The sequence below is a fragment of the Panthera pardus genome, unplaced genomic scaffold (genome assembly GCF_024362965.1).
Source record: "Panthera pardus isolate Hobbes unplaced genomic scaffold, ASM2436296v1 HiC_scaffold_18, whole genome shotgun sequence".
Taxonomy (NCBI): Eukaryota; Metazoa; Chordata; class Mammalia; order Carnivora; family Felidae; genus Panthera; species Panthera pardus.
The window spans coordinates 27420954-27442243 of record NW_026526743.1 but is presented as its reverse complement, the minus strand read 5'-3'; the positions used below and the strand labels follow the sequence as shown (position 1 = coordinate 27442243).

General features: G+C 46.2%; 1 protein-coding gene across 5 annotated transcripts; it reads right to left on the bottom strand.

Annotated features, from left to right (window-relative positions):
* Positions 1–735: 735 nt before the first annotated feature.
* Positions 736–16350, bottom strand: CUNH16orf78 (chromosome unknown C16orf78 homolog). 5 transcript variants are annotated; one of them, XM_019456008.2, is made up of 6 exons: positions 15914–16350; positions 12841–12948; positions 12179–12293; positions 4992–5247; positions 2748–2862; positions 736–1259 (listed from the first exon to the last, which is right to left on the bottom strand). In XM_019456008.2, exons 1-6 carry the CDS (start codon positions 16061–16063, stop codon positions 1200–1202), a joined length of 804 nt encoding a protein of 267 aa, XP_019311553.2. In that variant the 5' UTR covers positions 16064–16350; the 3' UTR covers positions 736–1199. The 5 variants fall into 5 exon arrangements, with proteins under 5 accessions (XP_019311553.2, XP_019311557.2, XP_019311555.2 ...); XM_019456012.2 differs by lacking the exon at positions 2748–2862 and having other exon boundaries at positions 15914–16347; XM_019456010.2 differs by lacking the exon at positions 736–1259 and having other exon boundaries at positions 2566–2862; positions 15914–16341.
* Between the last annotated feature and the right edge of the window lie 4940 nt (positions 16351–21290).

The following is a 21290-nucleotide window of genomic DNA, read 5'->3' as shown; positions in this document are numbered from 1 at the left end:
CTTGTCCCCATTTTGGGGGAAGAATGGACGCTTCAGAGAAGTGACGTGCCCGGGGGTCCTCAGCTGGTGTATGCATGGCTGGGCTTTGCCACCCTCTCTGAGCTCAGGCTGCAGTCACCTGGGGTTCTGCTGCCCCTCACCTGGGCTTGACGGCTCTCCCCGCAGACGCCTCACTCTGTGGGTGCAGGTCTTCTGCTGTGGTGGAGCTCCACCTGGTGGCGCTGAGAGGGAACTACCGCTGTGGATGGGAGGGGGAGGGCGAGGGGGACGCGGGGGACTCTGAACCACCTCAGTTTTGAGGCTCCTGTTGTTTTTTAAAAGTAATTTTTCTAATTTTATTTTTGTATCGAGACATGATTAACACATCACATATTAGTTTCTGGTGCTTTTCTTGTGAGAATTTTCAAGATCCAAACATACAGCAACCCCCAAATATACAGCACTCCATTATTAACCAAAGTCACCAAGATGTACACCACATCCCCAGGACTGGAAGCCTCTATCCCCTGGTCACCTTAGCCTCTCAGGTGGAGGGGACCCAAACTGCTTCGCTTTTGAGGCTGTTATTGTTTTTAGCAAACAAAACCAGAACTCTTGTTCGTATACTTTTAAAAATGTACTTTAATTAAAGTACGTATACCTGCCTAATAGGCAGCACTCCGAAGTGTACAGTGAATGGACCCCCGTGTGACCAGCACGGCAGATGCTGCTCCAGGCACTACACACCCTCCTCCAGGGGCCGCCGCTATCCTGGCTTCTACCACGGTAGATTCGTCTTGCCTGGCGTGGGGTGGGGGTGGGGGGTGCTGTTGTATACGGGGAATCATACAGCTGTCCTCCTTTCTGTGTCTTGCTACTTTTGCGTGATATTGCGTGCTTCGTTCATCCGTATTTGCTCATTCTCGTTTCTATGCAGTATTCCATTGTATGAATACACTGCTAGTTAATCTTTCTACTGCTGATGGATGTTTGGGTTGAATCCAGTATTTGTCTGCATTGAATAAAGCCACTGCGAACGTTCTAGGACAGTCTTTTGGTGCACATAGCTGTACAATCCTGTGAAGTACGTATCTAGGAATGAATACTGGACCACAGCATCAGTGTGTAAACAAATTTTGTAGATGTTGCCAGTTTTCCAAAGCGATTGTACCCATCCCAATGGCGTTCTCTTTGCTCTACACTTTCCACTATAATTGGGATCATCCATTCTGGTGGTGTTGGTGGTATTGCCTTGTATTTTTCATTTGCATTCCTGAAAACTAATACAATTTCTTATGTTTATCGGTCACTCAGCTAACACTTTTGCAAGGTGCCTACATAAGACTTTCGCCCATTTTTTGATCGAGTTGCCTGCCTTCTTCACATTGACTTATCAGAGTTAAAATACGGGCTCATCTGAGTGTGAGCCCTCTGTCAGATCTGTATTTTCCCACATGGGTCACCTGCCTTCTCACTCTCTCACTGATGTCTTGATGAGTGGAAGTTCTACTTTCAATATGATATAATTTATTAATATTTTATTTTCTTACTGAGGCTTTTTGTGTTTATTTTATTTTATTTTATTTTATTTTATTTTATTTTATTTTTTGCCTATCCCAAGGTTATGGAGATTGTCTTCTATGTTTCTTCTAAAAGCTTTCACAATCTGCATCCATCTGGAACCTATTTTTGCATTTGGTGAGAGGCGGAGGGTTGATTTTTTTTTCCATATGGACATTTAATTGACCAGCCTGATTTATTGAAAAGATTGTCTTTTCGCCACTGCACCACAGTGTCACCTTTGCCATAAACCAGGGGGCTGTACCTGTGTGACTCTGTTGCTGGTGTGTGTGTGTTTCTGTATCTGGTGATAACTGTTAAAAAGGTAATGGCGAGGCCACTTCAGTTTATAAAATACACTGTGCTACAGATGGCACTCTCTGCCAATGGACCCTGGTTTGGGGCTGCTGATAAATGTTCTTTTCTCAATGTTGTCTGTGAATCTTGGGGCTCACTGTAGCTCATTTGGTTAGAATGTCAAGAAGCTGAACTGGAGACTCCCTGTGCCTGTGGAGTTCCCAGAGAAAAGCACTGTGGACCCCAGAAGAGCACCCAGGTGGCCGTAGCAGCTGTGGGGTGGGGCGAGGCCTCTCCTCTGCATTCATTTACCCCTCTCTTTTCCAGTCCCTGTTGAACCCCAGGGGAAGCTTGCAACCTCTGTTGGAGCACCTGGGGTCTGAGAGGTGAGGGTCCCAGGGTAGCCCCTGTCTTGAGGGTCTGGGAGCACCAAGCAGTCCCTTGAAGATGTAGCATTCAGCTCCCCACAGAATGAAGTTCCACAAGGGCAGGGGTTGGGGGGTGGTGTATAAGACCTGTGATGTGTGTGTGTCCCCAACCAGCCCCTCAGCCCTTTGTCCCTCCTGATGTCCCTCTGGGGACTCTGGGTCTCCAGTTCTCACTTTTTCCAAGACTCCTTTTCTAACAAGCCCTTTCCAAAGAGTTTTCTTTTGGTGGGGAGAAAATCCACAGTCTCTCCCAAATCAGTTTTGATTTGGGTCAAGGACAAATGCTACATCAGTACAATGATTCATGCAGTCTGGCCTTGTTTTCTGATCACTACTGTCTAAAAGAGATGCACCAGGTCTGATGGCATGGGGTACCAGAAGATGTCACCTGGGGGGTGGGCAGGGATCCAACAGCAGAGGGAGCTTGCAGTGGCCTGGGGGAGGAGCTGCCTAAAGGGCCACGCTGGGGATTTGCGCGAACACCTTTTTAGCGTCTATCTCCCCTTCGACCATGTGGGGGTGGATGTCCACGTTCATGCCTGCATCCTTGCACAGCTTGAGCAAGGTTCGAATGTTGTTCTTGGACAACCTCAGATATCTGTGAGAGACAAGGGCCAAAGAGGTCAGTTGAGGGTGGAGTCACTCTAGCTTCAAACTTTATTGACAAGAGCTTAGATTTAGGCGGCGTGGGATCTCTAAAGGGAATGGGCTCTGTGGACATTCTGGAGCTGACAGAGGTCTTATGAGAGAGTGGGACACCCCACAGAACTGATGGGAGTTTTTATTCGTATACCTCTTGGAAAGTAATTTGGCAACATAGATGCCAAGCTCCGCCCCTGTCCCCCCAAGTCCCTCCCTGCCAACAGTTCATGATCTTTGACTCAAGAACTCCATCCACTCAGGCCTTCAACGAATCCCAAGAAGAGAAGCCAAGGGGGATAAAAAGCTATATAAATCAAAGTGTTCACTCTGGGGTTAGCAACAACAGGAAAAGAAGAAATTCCATCAGCAGAGGAATGGTTAAGCAAATAACAGAATATCCATTTCAAGGACTCTTCTGCCAAAGCTAACATGCCATTAGGAAAGCAGGTGCAATATGGTGGTCATGATACATTATGCCACGTGGGGAGAGATCCAATTGTCAGGGGTTCCATCACTGCCAGGTGTGCATAACCTCAGTGATGCCAAAGCCTGGGCCAAATACAGAACGGTGGCAATAAAAGCTGAGTAAAATTGTGGGAAAGGGGAGTATTTTCTTATAATATCATTCAAACAATTTAAAAGTCTGGCCATTGATTTAAAATCTTAGCTAAAGCTCCACAATTCTAACTTACACTGGAGAGTGGAATTGGTCCCATCTATGCTGTGTGGTCTAGAGAGTATCTCTATTGTCATATCCTGAGAGCTCTGTATTCTACCAGCAATCTTGACCTTGTTCCCAGCTTTAGTAAAGGAGGTAGTCCCCCTACTCAGGCCACCTGCTGGTTTCTTTGCTACAGTTGATGGGGGAAGAGCTGGATATTGATATAACCATTGGGAATGGTCTCCCTCTCCTTCAAGATCTGCCCAGAGCTTACCTGGTCTTATAGCCACCTTAGATCCCACTCTCCAGCCCCATGTCGGGACTACTTTTCCATGACAGCACCAGTCAGGGTCTGCCCCTTCCGTCTGTGACCAGCACAGCTCTGGAAGATCTCACACAAATGTACATGTGAGCACTCACTAAGATCCCGTTATGGACAGTTTCATCTTTTTCTTGGATGGCTTGTTGGATGCCATCTCTCCAAATATTCTCTCTCCCTCCTTGGAGGGTAGGGGCCCTGTCCAAATCTCTTTTCTGCCCAGTATTGAGCCCAGGTAGCTGTCTGTTGGCCAGAGTCCACTAGAATCACCCTGTCAGACTGAAAGCCATAGCCAAAGTCACCCATCCGTGGAGAGGTCAAGCTAGAAGCCCCCTTCAGTGGGGGAGGCTGCCATTCTACCCATCCATCTCTCAGCCAGTCAGTGAGCAGAGCAGGACTTTGGAATGGGGTCACTGCGTGCCAGGCATCTGAGGCCAATCTTAACTCTACAGATGAGTTCACTGCTGTTCAGTCTACAGGACATCCACATTATTCTGTCGTCTGTTTCCCCTACTGAAGTTTCTGAATCTTATCAGTTACATCTTTACAGGAAAGGGCTTGGGAGGGGCGCTTGAATCTGGGGGCGGAAACCAGCAGGTCCTGATAAATGTGACAAAGAACAAGTGAGAAAGAAGACCTTTAGTGAGAACAGTAAACAGCAAATGGCTCACACTCTATTCATAGTACCTTCTGGAGTCTAAAATCCCAAACATACAGTAGGTAGCCAGCTGAGGAGGGAGGGTGGCTCCTATCACCAGCAACGTGACACTGCTGTGTGAAGGCCCTCAGAGGGATTTCCTGTTCAAACCAGGCCACAGACAACTCATTCTTTCATTGTGGATAATTCATGGTTTGTACTGTGAAACGTACAGAAATACTGGAGGGGTGGTGAAGGTGTCCAGAGGCATGGCATCAAAATGGCAGCACCTAAATGTTGCGCCTCATCCAAGAGCTGGTACCCCAGCAGCTGGGGCTGCTGGAAACCCAACGGCTTCGGCCCTGGGTCAGCCCTTCAGGTCACAAAGACGGAGCCCCGTCCTGCCACCGCCGCCCTCCCCTCCCCCGGGCTTAGCCCCGGTGTCTGAACCAGACTGTGGAGACTCACCGGCAGCTCAGCACCTCCTCCGGCTTCAGCATTCTCACCGTCTCCACCTTGGGCTCGGCGCCCTTCTCCATGAGGCTCTTCAGCTTGCGCTCGTAGGAGACCTCGGGCATCCTGCCTACCACCCAGTCTCTCAAGAGCGTCGACCTCCGAGTGCTAAAGAGAGGGTCCTGGAGCATGGGGTCGATGATGCTTTGTCGATGGTATGGCATGGACCGTTGAGTGGACTCCAGGACGATGGCATCCTTGATGTCTAGTTCTGAAATTGGACAGATGGCACAGCAGGGAGTTAGAGCCTGGTAGAGGTGAGAGGCAGGGCGGACAGGAAGGGGTGAGGCTGGCGAGTCTGCACGGGCTTCAAACGATTGCCTGTTGTGAGATACGAGGTCACTTCAAGGTTTGCAGTCTCTTCTTGGCATTGGCTGAATTCTCACTTGTCTTTTCCTCCCTCCTTTCTCCCTGCCTCCCCCAGCTCCCTCCCCTTCCCTCTTGTCTTTAGTCCCCCTCTAGACCTTCTCTTCTTTCTCTCCTCACCTACAGGGAACCTTAGCCTAGAGGAGGTAGGGGAAGCTATCTGAAATCAACTCTGACATGGTTTTTAAAGGAAAAACAGATTATTAGATGAAAAGGGGAGAAAAGTATTGCAGGCAGGAGGCACAGCATGTGCAGCAGGAGGAACAGCATGTGCGAGCCGGAGGAACAGCATGTGCAGGTATGAGAAACGGCATGTGCAGGCAGAAGGAACAGCATGTGCATCAGGAGGAACAGCATGTGCGAGCAGGAGGAACAACATGTGTGGCAGGAGGAATAGCATGTGCAGCAGGAGGAACAGCATGTGCGAGCAGGAGGAACAACATGTGTGGAAGGAGGAACAGCATGCACAAAGAACAAATGTATGAAATTAAATGGTGAGTGTCAGATGTTACCCAAATATGTGGTTTGGACTGAATTTAAATACTGTGGGGGCGAGTGTTTGGAGAATTTAATTTTTTTTCTTCTTGCTAAATTTACCACTCAGTATTTTGTAGCTTTTTCTTTTTTTTACTAATGAGAAGGGAATATATTCTCCCCATTTCCATTTCTGACTGGTATGACTAGTATAGAGAAAAGACTATTGCTTCACAATGTATTTTTTCTAGTCCAGTAACAACAAAACTACATTCTATTCTTTCTTTACTAGAATTTCTTGAGTTTTAGAGGTACGTAATCATACCAGGGGAACAATGAAAATAACTTCCTTGTAACATTTAGAAAATGTATATACTCTTCTTGACATATTGCATTTGACAGATGTTCTAACACAATGTCAATAATGATGAGAGCAGTCATGCCTCATTTTGTTCCTGCTTTTAATTAAAATAATTAGCACTTTGTCATTTAGAATGATACTTGCCACTATTTTTGATATGCTTTATAATATTTATCAGCTTAATAATTCTTAGGTTACACAGAGTTTTTATTATTGCTTGACTCTACTTACTGCTTTTCTGTCACTTACTGACATGCTCCTATGGTTTTTCCTTTATTTTACTAATGGAATAAATTATGTTCTTAGATATTCTGATATTGATAATCTAACCTTTCCTAACCACTACAAGAAATTCCACTTGGTCATGGTGTGTTATTAATTTCACACATTGAAATAGTTGATCTATTTTCATACAGTTGGCATATTTGCTAAAATTTTTAAATTTTTTGCATCTATATTACTTCTTTGCAAATATTTTAATATTGTGGTTATGGTGACTTGTGGGATTAATGCAGGAATATCTGTATGTTATATGGTCCAGAATAGTTGAAGTGATATTGAGATCATTTGTTCTTGAAAAGGTTAGATAGAACCAAATGTGAAGCCTTTTGTCCTGGTGACTTTTTCAGTGGGAAAGTGTCAACCACCTTTCAATTTTTACTTCAGAAATTGCTCTCCTCAATGTTTCTTTATTATATCAATTAAAAAAATTTTAATGCTTATTATTTATTTTTTAGAGAGAGAGAGAGAGAAAGAACATGAGTTGGGGAGGGGCAGAGAGAAACGGAGACACAGAATCCAAAGCAGGCTCCAGGCTCTGAGCTGTCAGCACAGAGCCCGATGCCGGGCTCGAACTCACAGACTGTGAGATCATGACCTGAGCCGAAGTCAGACACTCAGCTGACTGAGCCACCCAGGCGCCTATGATATCAATTTTAATAATTTAAAGTACGAGAGGAAATGATCTATTTCTTCTAGGTTTTCAAATGTATCAGAGAGAGGTGTATATAGTGTTCTATTACAGCTCAGTTCATGTATTTCTCATCTTTGCTTATACATTCTCTCCATACAAAATCTTCAACATTTTTGCTCTTTTTTTTTTTTAAGTTTATTTATTTATTTGAAGAGAGAGAGAGTGTGTGCATACAAGCGGGGAAGGGCCAGAGCGAGGGAGAGAGAGAGAGTCCCAAGCAGACTCCGTGCTCAGTGCAAAGCCTGATGGGGAGCTCGATCTTACCGATTGCGAGATCATGACCTGAACAGAAACCAAGAGTAGTCGGACGCTTACCTGACTGAGCCACTCAGGCACCCCTACTCTTTTTAACGATGGTCACGAAAAGTTCATACTACTCATTTGCTTTTTCAAAAAATTAGCTTGGGCGGGGGGGGGCGCCTGGGTGGCTCAGTTAGTTAAGCGTCCGACGTCAGTTTGGGCCATGATCTCAAGGATCCTGGGTTCGAGCCCCGCATCGGGCTCTGTGCTGACAGTGCAGAACTTGGAGCCTGCTTCAGATTCTGTGTCTCCCACTCTCTCTGCCCCTCCTTTGCCACCCCCTCAAAATGAATAAACATTATAAATTTTTTTTTTTTTAAACTAGCTTTGGATTGATCCTTTTAACTATTTTTTAGCTTGGGTTTCATTAATCTCAGCTGGTATTTATTTAATGTATTAAAGCTCTCTTTTTCACATAAATTATTTCTTTTATCTTCTTGTAAATAATGGATTGCTACAAGTATTAGTTTTTTTCTTACTTTTTTTTGTGTTATAAAGGTAAGAATTATTAGTTTTAGTTTTTATAATAAATTTTCTTCTGAGGCTAGATTCCGCCTTTGTTCCCATAGGTTTTCGTAAGAAACGGGCTTATTTTCATGAGTTTTTATCCCCCCTCTGATACAGGGTATTTTAGGAGTGTATTTGTTCATTTATGACTGCTGAGTTGGGAGTATCTTTTAATTTAAATGTTATTTCTAATTATTGCTTTAGGATAATGCCATGGCCCTAGGATCTTTACTTTGTGAATGTTAACGTTTTCTTTGAGGTGAAAATGCAGATGAGTTTTGTAGATATTTTTTAGCCACATAAAAACGCATTCTCTGTTCAAATATAAAGTTAAGTCTGTTTGATCTGTTTGATTCAAAAAGAGGCATATAAAGAAATCAAAGAGGCATATTAGAATCTCCCACTATACTTGTATTTTTGTTAGATTCTCTTTGTGGTTCTCAATAACTATGTATTCAGCTACTATATTTTTTGGTGTGTGTAGGTTTAGGTTTATTACTTATTCTCTTTAACATTTAAAAATATCCCTCTTTTACCTGACATGTTTCTTTTTAGCCTTAATTCCAACCTCATTTGTTTGTCTTTCTTGTTATCTCTTGGCTTATTCTTTTGTTGTCTTTCCATATTAAACCCAGTTTTAAGTGTATCTAGATTCTGATCTGTAAACCAGTTATTTGCTAGTTTGGGGTCTTTGCTCTCACCTAGGGCATTTTCTTTTTTCCTTTGTAAGTAGATTGTTCTCCTTGTAAGCTTGCAAGATTTCATCAAGAAAGTTTGGGAATTTTACCGGGCTATGTCTAGGGGGAATGAGTCTAGACCTCCAACAGTTATATAAATTCAGGGACAGCCGCCTGTCCCTTTTCTAGTTTAGCCGGCTCAGACTTTGCCAAGATTTACTTTGGAAATGGGCTCCAATTTCTTTCCCAGGGTCTTTTATGGGACCATAGCCAGAATGACCTTTTACAAATTCAAAACCAACTTAGTGGCCCTCCACGCGGGCCAAGGGGTTGGTGAGAAAGGGGAAACAGAAGAGAGTGTTTTCAGGGAGTTCAAGTGTGGGGAGAAGAGAGTGGCCTGTGGCCCACAGCAGCAGCGTGGCAGCAGGCCGGTGCCTCCTGGGTGCGACAGCGTGGTGGTCATTGGTGGGATGGAGGTGGCATTTCAGCTGTTAGGAGGAGTGAATGGGAGCTTTTGTGAAATTGAGGCGGACAAAGATGAAGTGGTCTGCGTTGAAAAGCACAGTGCTCCCCGTGGGGGTCATCACTGATGTTTTCTATTGGCTGTGGGGTTCTGGAGCTGGAGGCAGGTCTGTGTCACTCATTCAGAACACATGGTGTGTTGGGGAGCCTGGGTGCCTCAGTCGGTTGGGCATCCGACTTCAGCTCAGGTCATGATCTCGTGGTCCGTGAGTTCGAGCCCCGCGTCGGGCTCTGTGCTGACAGCCCGGAGCCTGGAGCCTGTTTCAGATTCTGTGTCTCCCTCTTTCTGACCCTCCCCTGTTCATGCTCTGTCTCTCTCTGTCTCAAAAATAAATAAACGTAAAAAAAAAAAAAAGAACACACTGTGTGTCACAGATTTTGATTTTGTGGCCACCATACACTAAAAACGTGGATGAGTGGGAGTTGTTGTATCTGTACAGATAGAGTGGTCACATTCTAGTTCTGGAGGTGGTGGGGATCATCTGATGGCCATTCCCCACAGACTCTTGCTCAGCAGATCACACAGAAATGTGGCAACAAGAGTGCAAAGGCCTCACTCTGCAGATAGGGAACCCGGGACACCCGGGGGATCTGGCTCTTGACAAGGACATCAATGATCCAGGTGCTGAGTGGGGCCAGGGGAGGCCAGGACCAGGAGTCCTGGTCCTTACCTCATCCATATTTTTCTCCACTTGGACTCCTGCCATAGCCCATAACTGGCTCCACCTCTTTCCTAGGGGCTGCTTTGTCTTGAACTTGACTCCAAAAGCAGATCCTGCCCATTCATTTCAGGCCTCTTGCTAGCCTTCTCTGGAAGCTCCCCTTGCTGTGCTCAGGCTCAGTCCTGATTCAGTGCCTGGGTGCCACATCTGGATGCCAAGGTGGTTCCTGGGTGCCTCTGAGCACCTGCTGCAACTGAGCACCTGCTGCCCCCCAGTGGCCACTTGTTGTATTGCATCAGGTGGGAGAAAAATGTCCCCCGTTGAAGTGGGTGGATTTTGTCTTGCTGGGGCGGGGGTACTGCAAAGAACCAAAGAACTGCTTGCATTTTTGTGCAGTGTTATGAAACGGATTATTTTATTAGCTGGTAGTGATTTTCTCTTAAGGAAGGAACTGCCTTTGTTTAGGAAATTATCTTGATAGACTCCTTTTGAGTGTGGAATAAGACAGTGAAACAAAGGAAATTAAGTGATCCTTCCAGGTAAAAAGCCAATGGGAATTGTGGGGTGAGGAAAGCAGAGGATGGAGGAGAGGGAGAGGAAAAACAGAGGAAGAGAGGGGAGCTAGGAAGGCCCAGGAGTAGAGTGAGGACAGCAAAGTGCCCGGGGCAAGGGTGCAATTCAAGGAGGTGTTCAGTCTCAGGCTCCCGCAAGTGTAGAGTCAATACCAGAGAGTGAGTGCCTCCTTAAATCTTGTATCTGGGGGCCAGACTTGGGCTCACTTTAGCTCCAGTGCTGGGGTGAGTGGAACAGCTGGGAAAAAGTAGGGAAAGGTAGCCAGGGGACATCTCCTGGTGGCTGGGGACAAAGGACTTGGACGAACCCTTAAGAGGGTTTTGTAATCAACTTCCGTTTTGTTTTCTGTAGAATTCTGCCATGAAATTCTTTTCCTTTGTTGCCCTAAACTTCAGTAAAGTCTGTTTACACACGAAGGCTTCCTGTGAGAGGTTTTGGGGAAATGAAGGACACGGGGCTGTGTCTGCTCTGGCAAGGGGCAGGGAAAAGGGAACAACCACTGGAATGGAGATCTGCAGATGCTCAGGGGCTCAGCGGGAGCCAGACTTGACTCTGGGAGTCACAGAAAACTCTAAGGCCTATGCCAATCTAGTTGCAAAGATGGCACACAGAGTTCCTGTACACTCTTGCTCAGTTTCTCCTCATGTTAACATCTCACACCAGCAGGGAATATTTGTCAAAAGATAATTAACAAGTTAACCTTGGCACATAACAGCTTCTTTGGATTTCACCAGTTTTTCCACCAAAGTGTTGTTCTAGAATTCAGTCCAGGATTCTGCACGGCATTTAGAGCCAATCATATTGAAACCTGACAGGCAAGTGAGCGCAGTTGGGTTGCGACGGCTTTGGTGTATTCAATGAAAAGGAAAAGAGGGCATTTTGCTGGGCACGATGGGAGTAATTTTGGACGGGAGGACTGCCAGCCCCTACTCAAAAGCTTTCGGCCACTCCTCCCACTTCTTTTGCCAGACACCTCCTCTCCAAGAAGCCAGGCACAATAAATGCAACTGTTTTTCCAACACCGTGGTACAGCCCACCTGAGAATTTTAGCATTTTTTTTCCTTAGAAATCGCTGCCGCCACCATTTATTGACCACCTACTATGTATCAGGCTACATGCTTTATATGCCTCATCTCACTAAAACTCTATTGTGAGGCAAGTCATGTTACTGTTGCACATTCTAGATATGAAAACTGGCCCCTGCAGATGGAGAGACTCACCCCGGATTATACAACTCCAAGTTCACTACAGAGCTGTTAGAACCCAGGGAGCCTTGGGAACTGAGGATCTGGCATTACCTAAGCCGACTTCTTCCTGGGTGTGAGCGACACCTGGCGTGTTTTGGGCCAGCAGGAGTGGTGCCTCGTATGTCACACTGACATTGTCACAGTACCTAAACCAGTGAGATAATCTGGAGTTCACAAGGTTGCCATCATCATACTGGCTTTTAGGAACCTGGGGTACACTCTGCTGGCACCCTGAGAAGAGAACCCCCAGGGGTGGGCAGAGCCTGGACATCCACTCGCTTGCCGTCCAGGTCGCACCTTTTGTGGTGTGATCCCTAAAGAGCCATGTGGGGCTCCACAACGGTCCAGGGCTGCTGGGCTGGCATGGAACCTGCTGCTTTGACAACAGTGTGGGCTTCCTGTAACTCTGAGAGGTGGGCAATTATGAGGGACGACTCTGGCATCCCATCTTCCCGTCTTAGGGTAGGATGTTCCCCTTACCAGATTTCTTGGGGTTGTCCCTGGAGTAGCTGCCAGGAAACAGGCTGAGGCGTTTTCCCTTTAGCTTTTGGTACATGACATGGTCCTTGTCCTTCTTGATGCCTTGCTCGGGGGTCTTGGAGGGGAGCGGGAGACAAGTCACTCCACAAGGAACAGGGCTTGGCGTGGCCTCCTCCACCCTCAAAATGAGTGATTTCAGGGGTTCGCAGAAAGGTAGGCAAAGGGGCCAAAGGAGAGACTGCTCTGGGCCTGAGGCAGGTGAAGGGGCTGGGGTGGTAAGTTGGCACCTGCTCACCCACACGTGACTTTTGGTCCCTGCTACCTCAGAGGGAGTCCATAAGGGGTCACAGAAGCCACAGCCGTCGGGGACGGGGGGCACTTAAGCCTGGCTGTTCTCATCTCTCAGCCTCTCAGATGGCATTCCTGAATGGTCTGGGGACGGCAGTAAGAGGAAGGCACCTGGCAAGAATGACCCTCTACCACAGGAGTGCCAGCATCCATGGGGCTGGTGGGGTCTGGAGGGGGGAGGGGGGAGGGGATTCATTTGTGTGTTAGTGTGGAGCAGGGGTGAATTTTAGAACCTTAAACTGAAAAAAAATGTAGCCAGGTACTGTGCAGGGGTGGAGCGCGTACCCCTTCTCAACCCGGGGAACCCGTGTTACCTTCTCAGAGAAGGCTGCCTGGTGGTTCCCTTTCTGCTTTTTGGGGATGCTTCGGCTTTTCTTTTCTTCCTTCCCAGTTGTTTTAGGGGGTACCGCCCAGTTGGGTTTCTGTTTTTGAAAAGACAGACAGGATTGCACTGTGGCTGCCCCCACAGAGGGGTGGCTCTGTGGAGAGCGGGCTGCACCCTCCCCACTTCTAGATTTGGCTGGCTCCCACTCTGCCACTTCTGTCCCTCCCCCCCCCCCCCGGATCCCCCCACAATTGTCCTTCTGCCTCCAGACACGCCCTGCTGTCCACGACACTCTGCTCCTAGAGAATGACCTAACTCCCAGATCTGGCTGTCCCCCCCACCTCAGAACCCATCACTAGCTCCCTCTTACCCTCTACACAACGGCCCCTCTCTCCAGCCTAGTAGGAATTCCTCCTGGCCCCCAAATGACCTGTGTAGTTGTGACTTTCCTGCCATGGCCTCCAGTCTGAAGCCACAGGAAGGCCTTCTTGTCTTGGAGTCCAGCCAGAACATGCCCTCTGTCCGCAGATCTCCCTTCTGTCCCAACCCCTCCCCATTCCGTCATATGACTTCATCCCGCCTTTCTCCTTCCCTGGGCGCTCCTCTTGGTGGCTGTGGACTTCCTTGTGCGCATGCCTAGGCTCCTACCCCCACTAGGGCGTTGGGGAGGACACAACAGGGAGCTCTGGGGTCCAGTGGGGAGGGCCCCACAGAGGGGCATCCAGGCCAGCCTACAAGGAGTAGGGGTGCTGGAGCCCCTCAAGGAAAGCTGAATTGGCTGGGTCTGCACCTGCAGTGTGCTGCTTGTGGTTGTGGGGACACGGTGGCTGGGGCTGGCTTCCAGGTCAGACGCCCATGGGAATCCTGCTCTATTGCTGGGGGCTGAGCAATCTGGGGCAAGTGACTGCTCTCTCGGCAGCTTGGTTTCCTTATCTGAAGATGGAAGCAGTAGTAGGATTTATCTCCTAGGGTTATTTTGAGAACTTAATGAATGACTGTGTGGTGCCAGGGGAAGGGAGAGGAGGCCACAGACAGCCCCCCTCCAACCGCCTTTACTAAAGCCCCCCCGCCCCCGCCCCTCAATCTGTGCTGTCTGGGACCTGCCACAGAAGCATCGCTTTCTCAGGAGCTTCTTCAAAATCCGCGTGCCTCTGGGAAGGATAAGAATGCTTGAAGATTTCAGTGTATTTTCAATTTAAATTTGTTCCCTGAGTCCAAAGTTATTTCCAGTAAAAAGCCACATAAAAGGTAAAGCTGTGAAAACACTGGAATATACTCTTCATGAGAAGGGACACATGTTGATCACAGAAGTGAATATAAATCTCTGTGATTGATACTGAGTTCTGAGCGGCCCAGCAGTCAAAAAGGGGGGCCAGGAGGGTAGACAATCCATAAATCTTTAGCACCTTAATGTAAAATATGTTTCTCAGACGTGTTTTAGTATGTCTGGTGGAACTAGCACTCCGGATCTTTCTGCATATGAATGAGGAGCAAGCACATACACGGACGAGAACTTTTTGGAAAGGCAGGGGCCGCTAGAGAAGCTGAAACAGAGAAGTGGAGGTGGTTATGGGGAGTTGACCTGACAAAGCCCCTGAGAGTGAGAACTGGATTAATCTGAGTTTGAGCCCTGGCTTGACCCTTCATTAATTCTGTGAGCTCAAGCAAATTGCTTCCTTGCACCTCACTCAGCTTCCTTATTACGTCACTTCTGCTGAGGGGTAAGAATGGTGCCCACCGTGTGGCCCTGCTGGGGGCAGTGCAAGGCTAAGCACAGGGCCTGGCACACAATAAATGCTTAATAAGCATTAGCATCATCCTACGTAATGCCATTTTCCACCCGTTTTTCTCTGGGGGCCGGAGAATTCAAGATCATGGGGTGTCCTCTACAGAGGAGACCACTTTCTAAGGACATGGCTTGATTTTCCATAGATGGTGGGCCTGGGGGGAAACTGAGGCAAAAATGGTTGCCATAGTTCCTGGAAAGAGAGGGAGTGTGGTGCTAGTGGTGCTACAGGCTGAATGGTGTCTCCCCTCCCCTCCCCCAATTCATATGTTGAAATTCTGACTCCTGGTGTGATGGGGGTGTTAGGAGGTGAGGCTTTTGGGAGGTGATTGGGTCATGAGGGTGCAGCCTCCACAAGTGGGATTAGTGCCCTTATAAAAGAGACCCCAGAGAGCTCTCCCATCTCTTCCTTCCTGTGAGGACACAGCGAGAAGGTGGCCATCTATGAAGCAGAAAGCGGGTCCTCATCAGACAATGAATCTGCAGGCACCTTGATCTTGGACGTCCCAGACTGTCAAACTGGGAGACACTAATTTCTGTTGTTTATAAGCCGAGTCTATGGTATTCTGTCACAGCAGCTGAAGAGGACCAAGATGGGTAGATTAGAACTCGTTGGGATACCGGGTAGAAAGGAGGAGGTATGTTAGCAGGAGTCCCAGTGGGATAACAGTGGAGACTGAATGCACTTTGACCCTGGAGCCATCATAAAGATGCAAGCTTCTGGGGACAGTGGGGAGGGCCCATTCTGCCACCCTGGAGATCTTAGAAGCTATTGTCCCTAAGCTCTTCTAGAACACTGACCAAGACAACCTTAACGCCCTCCTCACCCCGATGAAACTAGAGAGGTTCCTTCCTGGCTCTTGGGCCCAGGACCTCTCTTTCCTTTTCCTTCAGAAAACCAGCACTTGTAAATTCTTTTCCTGCCCCTTTGAGATGTAAATCTTCTTCTCCCAGCCTCTTGCCAGTTTCAGAATCCAGGAATATTTTTCTCAAGGACCTGGAAGCCATCCCTTTGAAATGAAATCATCTGGAAAGATAGCACCCCCTCCTCCGGGTCTCTGTGGGAGGGTGGGAGGCTAACTACCTGAGTGACAGTTGGCACAGCCGGCCTAACCACCTGGACAACTTCCCCTCTGCCCCGAGTGCTTCTCTATTAGTTGGCCCAGTGCTTAAAGCTCCTCCCGCCTTTTGTTTCCTGGGAGGCTCAGTTCCATGTCTCCCTATTGTAATAGTGTTGAGTCCGGCTCCCCGGAGAGTCTTTCGGCCAAGTACACACCTGGAAAGTTTGCTTTTTCTTCCCCTGCCTGCGTTGCAGCCACTCCAGCACCCGCGTGAGGTCGGACATCCGCCTCTCCTCCGAGGTCCTCCACATGGACTTCCTCTCTGTGGGCATTGAATCCTTTAAGTACTCGGATGGCTCTGTCATTCTGAGGTCTTGGTTGTGCCTGGGGTGGGCAGATGGCACTGTCACTTAGTTGAACCCCCCTGTCTCCGGTGGGGTTCTGGCCTGGTGGTGGAAAGGCCTCTCAGGTGGAAAGGTGTGGCCTTTCGGATGTGAACATAGGCCAGCAGCTGGGATATTGGCCTTCAAAGGTGGGAGGTCTAGGGGGTGATTGTGAGGTCACTGTTAGGCTGGCCTGGGGGGTCAGGGTGGGGTGCAGCACTGGCTTCCACACACGGCCATTGCCTCTCCGCAGGCACTGTCCCTTATCTGGACTCTGCCACAGCCTCTCCTCCTCCACTGCCATGAAGATCTTAAACAAAGGTCAGTTCACATACCTCCCTTTCTCACAAAACTTCAATGGCTCCCTGTAGCCTACAAAAAAAATCTATATTCCTTAGTTTGGTATCCAGGCTTTCCACAATGTACTCTAATTAGAATGAAGATTTTTTATAGCCTCAGTTACTTTATGTTCATTGAACAGATAGCTATCAGATGCGTACTAGGTGCCAGGCACGGTGCTGGGGATACAGTACAAACTGACATAGCCAGACCTCCTAAAACATATGGGCCAGTGGGAAAGACAAAGCAGCAAATAATTGTTCTATGAGTCCATAAGGGCAAATAAAAATGAGGGCTCTGAAGGAAAGAAATACAATGCTGTGAAAGAACTAGATTTGGATGGGTTGTGGGAGGGTCGCGACTGACTCAAGCATGGAGCTAAAGGGTAAATAGGTCTCAGTGGGGCTCTGGACCAGAGGGATGAGCATGTACAAAGGCCCTGTGGCAGGATGGAAGCACAGCAGACTTGAAGTATAACAGAAGCCCAAAGGCTAGAGTACCAGGTAGTGAGAAATGATGCTGGAGAGGTGGGCTAAGGCCAGACCAGACAGGACCTTAGAAGTCACAGGTTTGCTCAGACTCACAAGGAAGAGGAAAACAATAAAGCGATTCAAAAAGAGGGGAGGGACTGACACAATCAAGCGTCCTTTTTTGTGTTACTAAACTTTTGTTGAAGGAAACTGTGTATAAGGAAATGTACCAGGGGCATCTGGGTGGCTCAGTCGGTTAAGCATCTGATTCTGAGTTCAGCTCAGGTCATGATCTCACGGTTTGTAAGTTTGAGCCCCGCATCAGGCTCTGCACTGACAGTGTGGAGCTTGCTTGGGATTCTCTCTCTTCCCCTGTCTCTCTGCCCCCTCCCTCCCTTGCTTACTCTCTCTCTCTCTCAAAATAAATAAATAAACTTAAAAAAGAACAATAAAAAAAGAAATCTAATTAAAAGAGAAAGAAGAAAGAAAGAAAGAAAGAAAGAAAGAAAGAAAGAAAAAAGAAAAAAAGAAAGAAAGAAAGAAAGAAAGAAATGTGCCAGAATCACAAATGAAGACATCTGTATAACAATTTCCCCAGAATTCCTCCTTACAGCTCCTGCTGGTCAGGGTCTCCCTCTGAGGGTAAACACTATTCTAACTTCTAATTTCATAGGTTTGTTTTGTCTGTTAGAGTTTTATATCAATGGAATCATATTACATACAGTTTTTCATATCTGGCTTCATTCATTTTACAAATATATTTGCAGGATTTTAGCAATGAATTCTATTAGTCTTTGTGTATGTGGAAATGTCTTTATTTTACTTTCATTTTTGGAGAAACATTTGCTGGATAATAGAATTCTTGGTTAACAGTTTTCCCCCCAGGATTTTGTATATGCCATTTCACTGCCTTTTGCTTTCCACTGTTTTATATGGGAAATCATCTGGTAATCACATCATTGCTCCCCTGCACATATGAGTCTTTTTATTATTATTATTATTATTATTTTGCTGATTTTTTTCTCTCTGTTTTTGTCTTAAATTTTTTTTTTTTAATGTTTCTTTACTTTTGAAAGAGAAACAGAGTGTGAACAGGGGGGGGGCGCAGAGAGAGAGGGAAACACAGTATCTGAAGCGGGGTCCAGGCTCTGAGCTGTCAGCACAGAGCCCTACACAGGGCTCAATGTGGGGCTCAAACTCACAAATTGTGAGATCATGACCTGAGTTGAAGTCCAACACGTTAACCAACTGAGCCACCCAGGAGCCCCTGTTTTTGTCTTTTAAATGTTTGCTATTATGTGTCTGGGTGTGGATCTCTTTGTATTTATCCTCCTTGAAGCTTCTTGAACTTTTGGGATAATGTATTTAATGTTTTTCATCAGATTCTGGAATATCCTGGCCATATTTTCCATAATGTTTTTCTGTTCCTTTCTCTTTCTATGTCTGGGAGTCTCATCACGCATCTGCTGACATGCTTAATGTTGTACCACTGCGCTCCAAAGTTTTGTTCATTTTTCTTCCATCATTTTTTCCCCCTGATCCTTAGATTGGATAATTTCTATCAATCTATCTCCAAGTTTGCTAATTCTTTCCTTGGCCATATATAATCTTTCGTTGAGTCTTTATAGTATATTTTCATTTCAATTGTACTTTCAACCCCAGAATTTTCCTTTTTAAATAAATAACTTTTGGGGTAGATTCCCATGGTTCATCGCTTACATACAACACCCAATGCTCATCCCAACAATGCCCTCCTCAATGCCCATCACCCATTTTCCCCTCTCCCCCAAAAAACCAACCCAAAAACCAAGAGCACACTTTATACACTGTATGTTAACCAATTTGATAATAAATTATATTAAAAAAATAAATAAGTAAATGTTGAAAACAAAAAAATAAACAAAACAACACACTTGTATAAATCGCACAGATAAAATTAGCATTTCTACAAAATTAAAGTAACTGTTATTTTGTTAGAAAAAATAAAATAAAAAATAAAAAATATACTTAGCTGTCTTCAGTTGGGTCATTTAAAAATTATAAGAGTGTCTTGATATAATATTCCTTTGTTGCAAAATTCTTCTATTAAATTTCACTTATCTTTTAAAAAATAATCTCTGTCTCCTTATTTAGAATTTATGTTGATTCATTGTTGTCATACTTTCATTTAAAATTTTAAACATGATTTGTTTTAATTCTTTGCCATATTTGTAGTAGCTATTTGAGGCCTTTGCTAAATTCAACATCTGCAAACACTCAGAGACAGTGTTTATTGACAGATGTTTTCCTGCGTATGTGTCACACTTTCCTGTTTCTTTGTATATCTTGTAATTTTTTACTGAAAACTGGACATTAAGAAAAATTGTAGCAACTTTGGATTCTGATTCCTGCCAAGTTTATTGTTGCTTTTTTTCCCATTTATTTATCTGTTTAATAACTTAGCTAGGCTCTGTGAATCAGACAATCCCTGTCTGGGAATCTGGGAATCCTGTCTTCCTGATGGTGTGAAGTCCCTGAAGTTTCTGATTAAATTTTTTGTATTTTTGTTTTTATATTTAAGCCTAGCTTCCTGATTGCTTCTGTGTCTGCATATCTGCATATCCGACTGGACAGAGATTGTGCTCAAATACCTCCAGCCAGTAAGCAATCTGTCCTCTGTTGAGGAATCTGTGTGTGGACAGGGGGGCTGTGTCAGCTCTCTTAGGACTGCATTATTATTTATTTTTGCACAGTTTATTATTGAAGAGCTCCTGTGGGTCAGGATTCTGGGTGTACCTTGGTTGGGTCCTCTGACTCAGGCTAAAATCAGGTGTGAGCCAGGTTACGGTGGACCATCTGAAGGACTAACTGGGGGAGGCTCTACCTCCAAGTTCCTGATCTGGTTCTTGGCAGGACTGGGTTCCTTGCAGCTCACTGACCTGAGTTCTTCCTTTGCTGGCCATTGGCAGAAGGCCACCTTCAGTCTCTTGTGACATGTGACTCTCCATAGGGAAGTTCACAACATGGCAGCTCATTTCATCAGGGCAGCAAGGGAGAAGAACCAGAGAGAGAATGAGAGCAAGGCGGAAGTCATTTTTTTAAAACCTAGCCTCGGAAGTGACACCCATCACTTCTGCTGAGTTCTGTTTATTAGAAGCAGGTCACTATGTGCTGGCCTCACCCAAAGGGAGGATTACATAGGGTACTAATCCGAGGAGGTGAGGATCACAGGGAGCCATTTTAGAAGCAGCTGATAACAGGAACCCACTCAAAACTCAGGCCATTTTCATGTGTTTTCTGTCGTTTACTTTCTGCTGGACTCTTTCTCATCTTTGCACACACGCACAACCTAGGGGTTAGCCTGGAGTGTGTGGCTGGCTTGGGCCTTCTGTGGTTTGCACACTGCGTGCACAGGAGTATGTTTGCCCCAAGTACAACCGGCAGCCTCGGTCTGGTGGAGCTAGTGGCTCTTGTGCTTTTCTGCCTTGGAGATTTTCCCTGAAGCCTACAAGGCTGCCAAGGGTGGGTGCCGCTTGCTGCCCCCAATCCAGTGATTCCCTTTTAGCCAAAGCAGAGAAACTGCCCCACACTGGTGGGACCTCTGTGCTTGTAGCTGGGAGGAGGGGCCGGGAGCAGCTTTGGGCAGGAATGCCACAGATGTTCACGGTTATTGCCCAACTTTCTGGTTTGCAAGCACAGATACTGCTCCAATTGTGGTATGATGTCCGGAGTGCTACGTGGTTGTTTTGATCAATTTTGTCCAGCTTTGTAATTGCTTTTAGGGGAGAGGATTTGCTATGTCCCTCCTCAGCCGTAGGTGGAAGTCCCCTGTCAATACACCTTTTATATAATACATTTTGTAAGACCCCCTTTACTGTGTTAACATAAAATTCATATATAATTTAGCCTATTTGCATACACATACTAGTCCTCCAAACTAATATAAGGGAGAAATTTTTAAAAATGTATACAGTCTCCCTTTGGGTCTATGTCAATATTTTATTTTATTTTTTAAAGTTTATTTATTTATTTTGAGAGACAGAGAGTGGGAGCAGAAGAGGGGCAGAAAGAGAGGGGCAGAAAGAGATGGCTGTGCTATCAGCTCAGAGCCCAAAACGGGGCTCGAACTCACAAACTGTGAGATCATGACCTGAGCTGAAACCAGGAGTCAGATGCTCAACCAACTAAGCCACCCAGGTGCGCCACATCTCAATATTTTAATACTTGGTCACAAGTAAAATAGAAGGAAATCCTCCAAGTTTTTCAAATGCCTCTCAGGGAATGTTGCAACCTCTCTAATGAAATAATGAAAAAATCGATTGTAATCAATCAAGGGTAGTTGGGTGGAGGCCGTGTACAGTCACATGGTCTGTCCCCATTGAGCAGGGGCTGTGTGTGCAGGGTGGGAGGCAATGATTAAT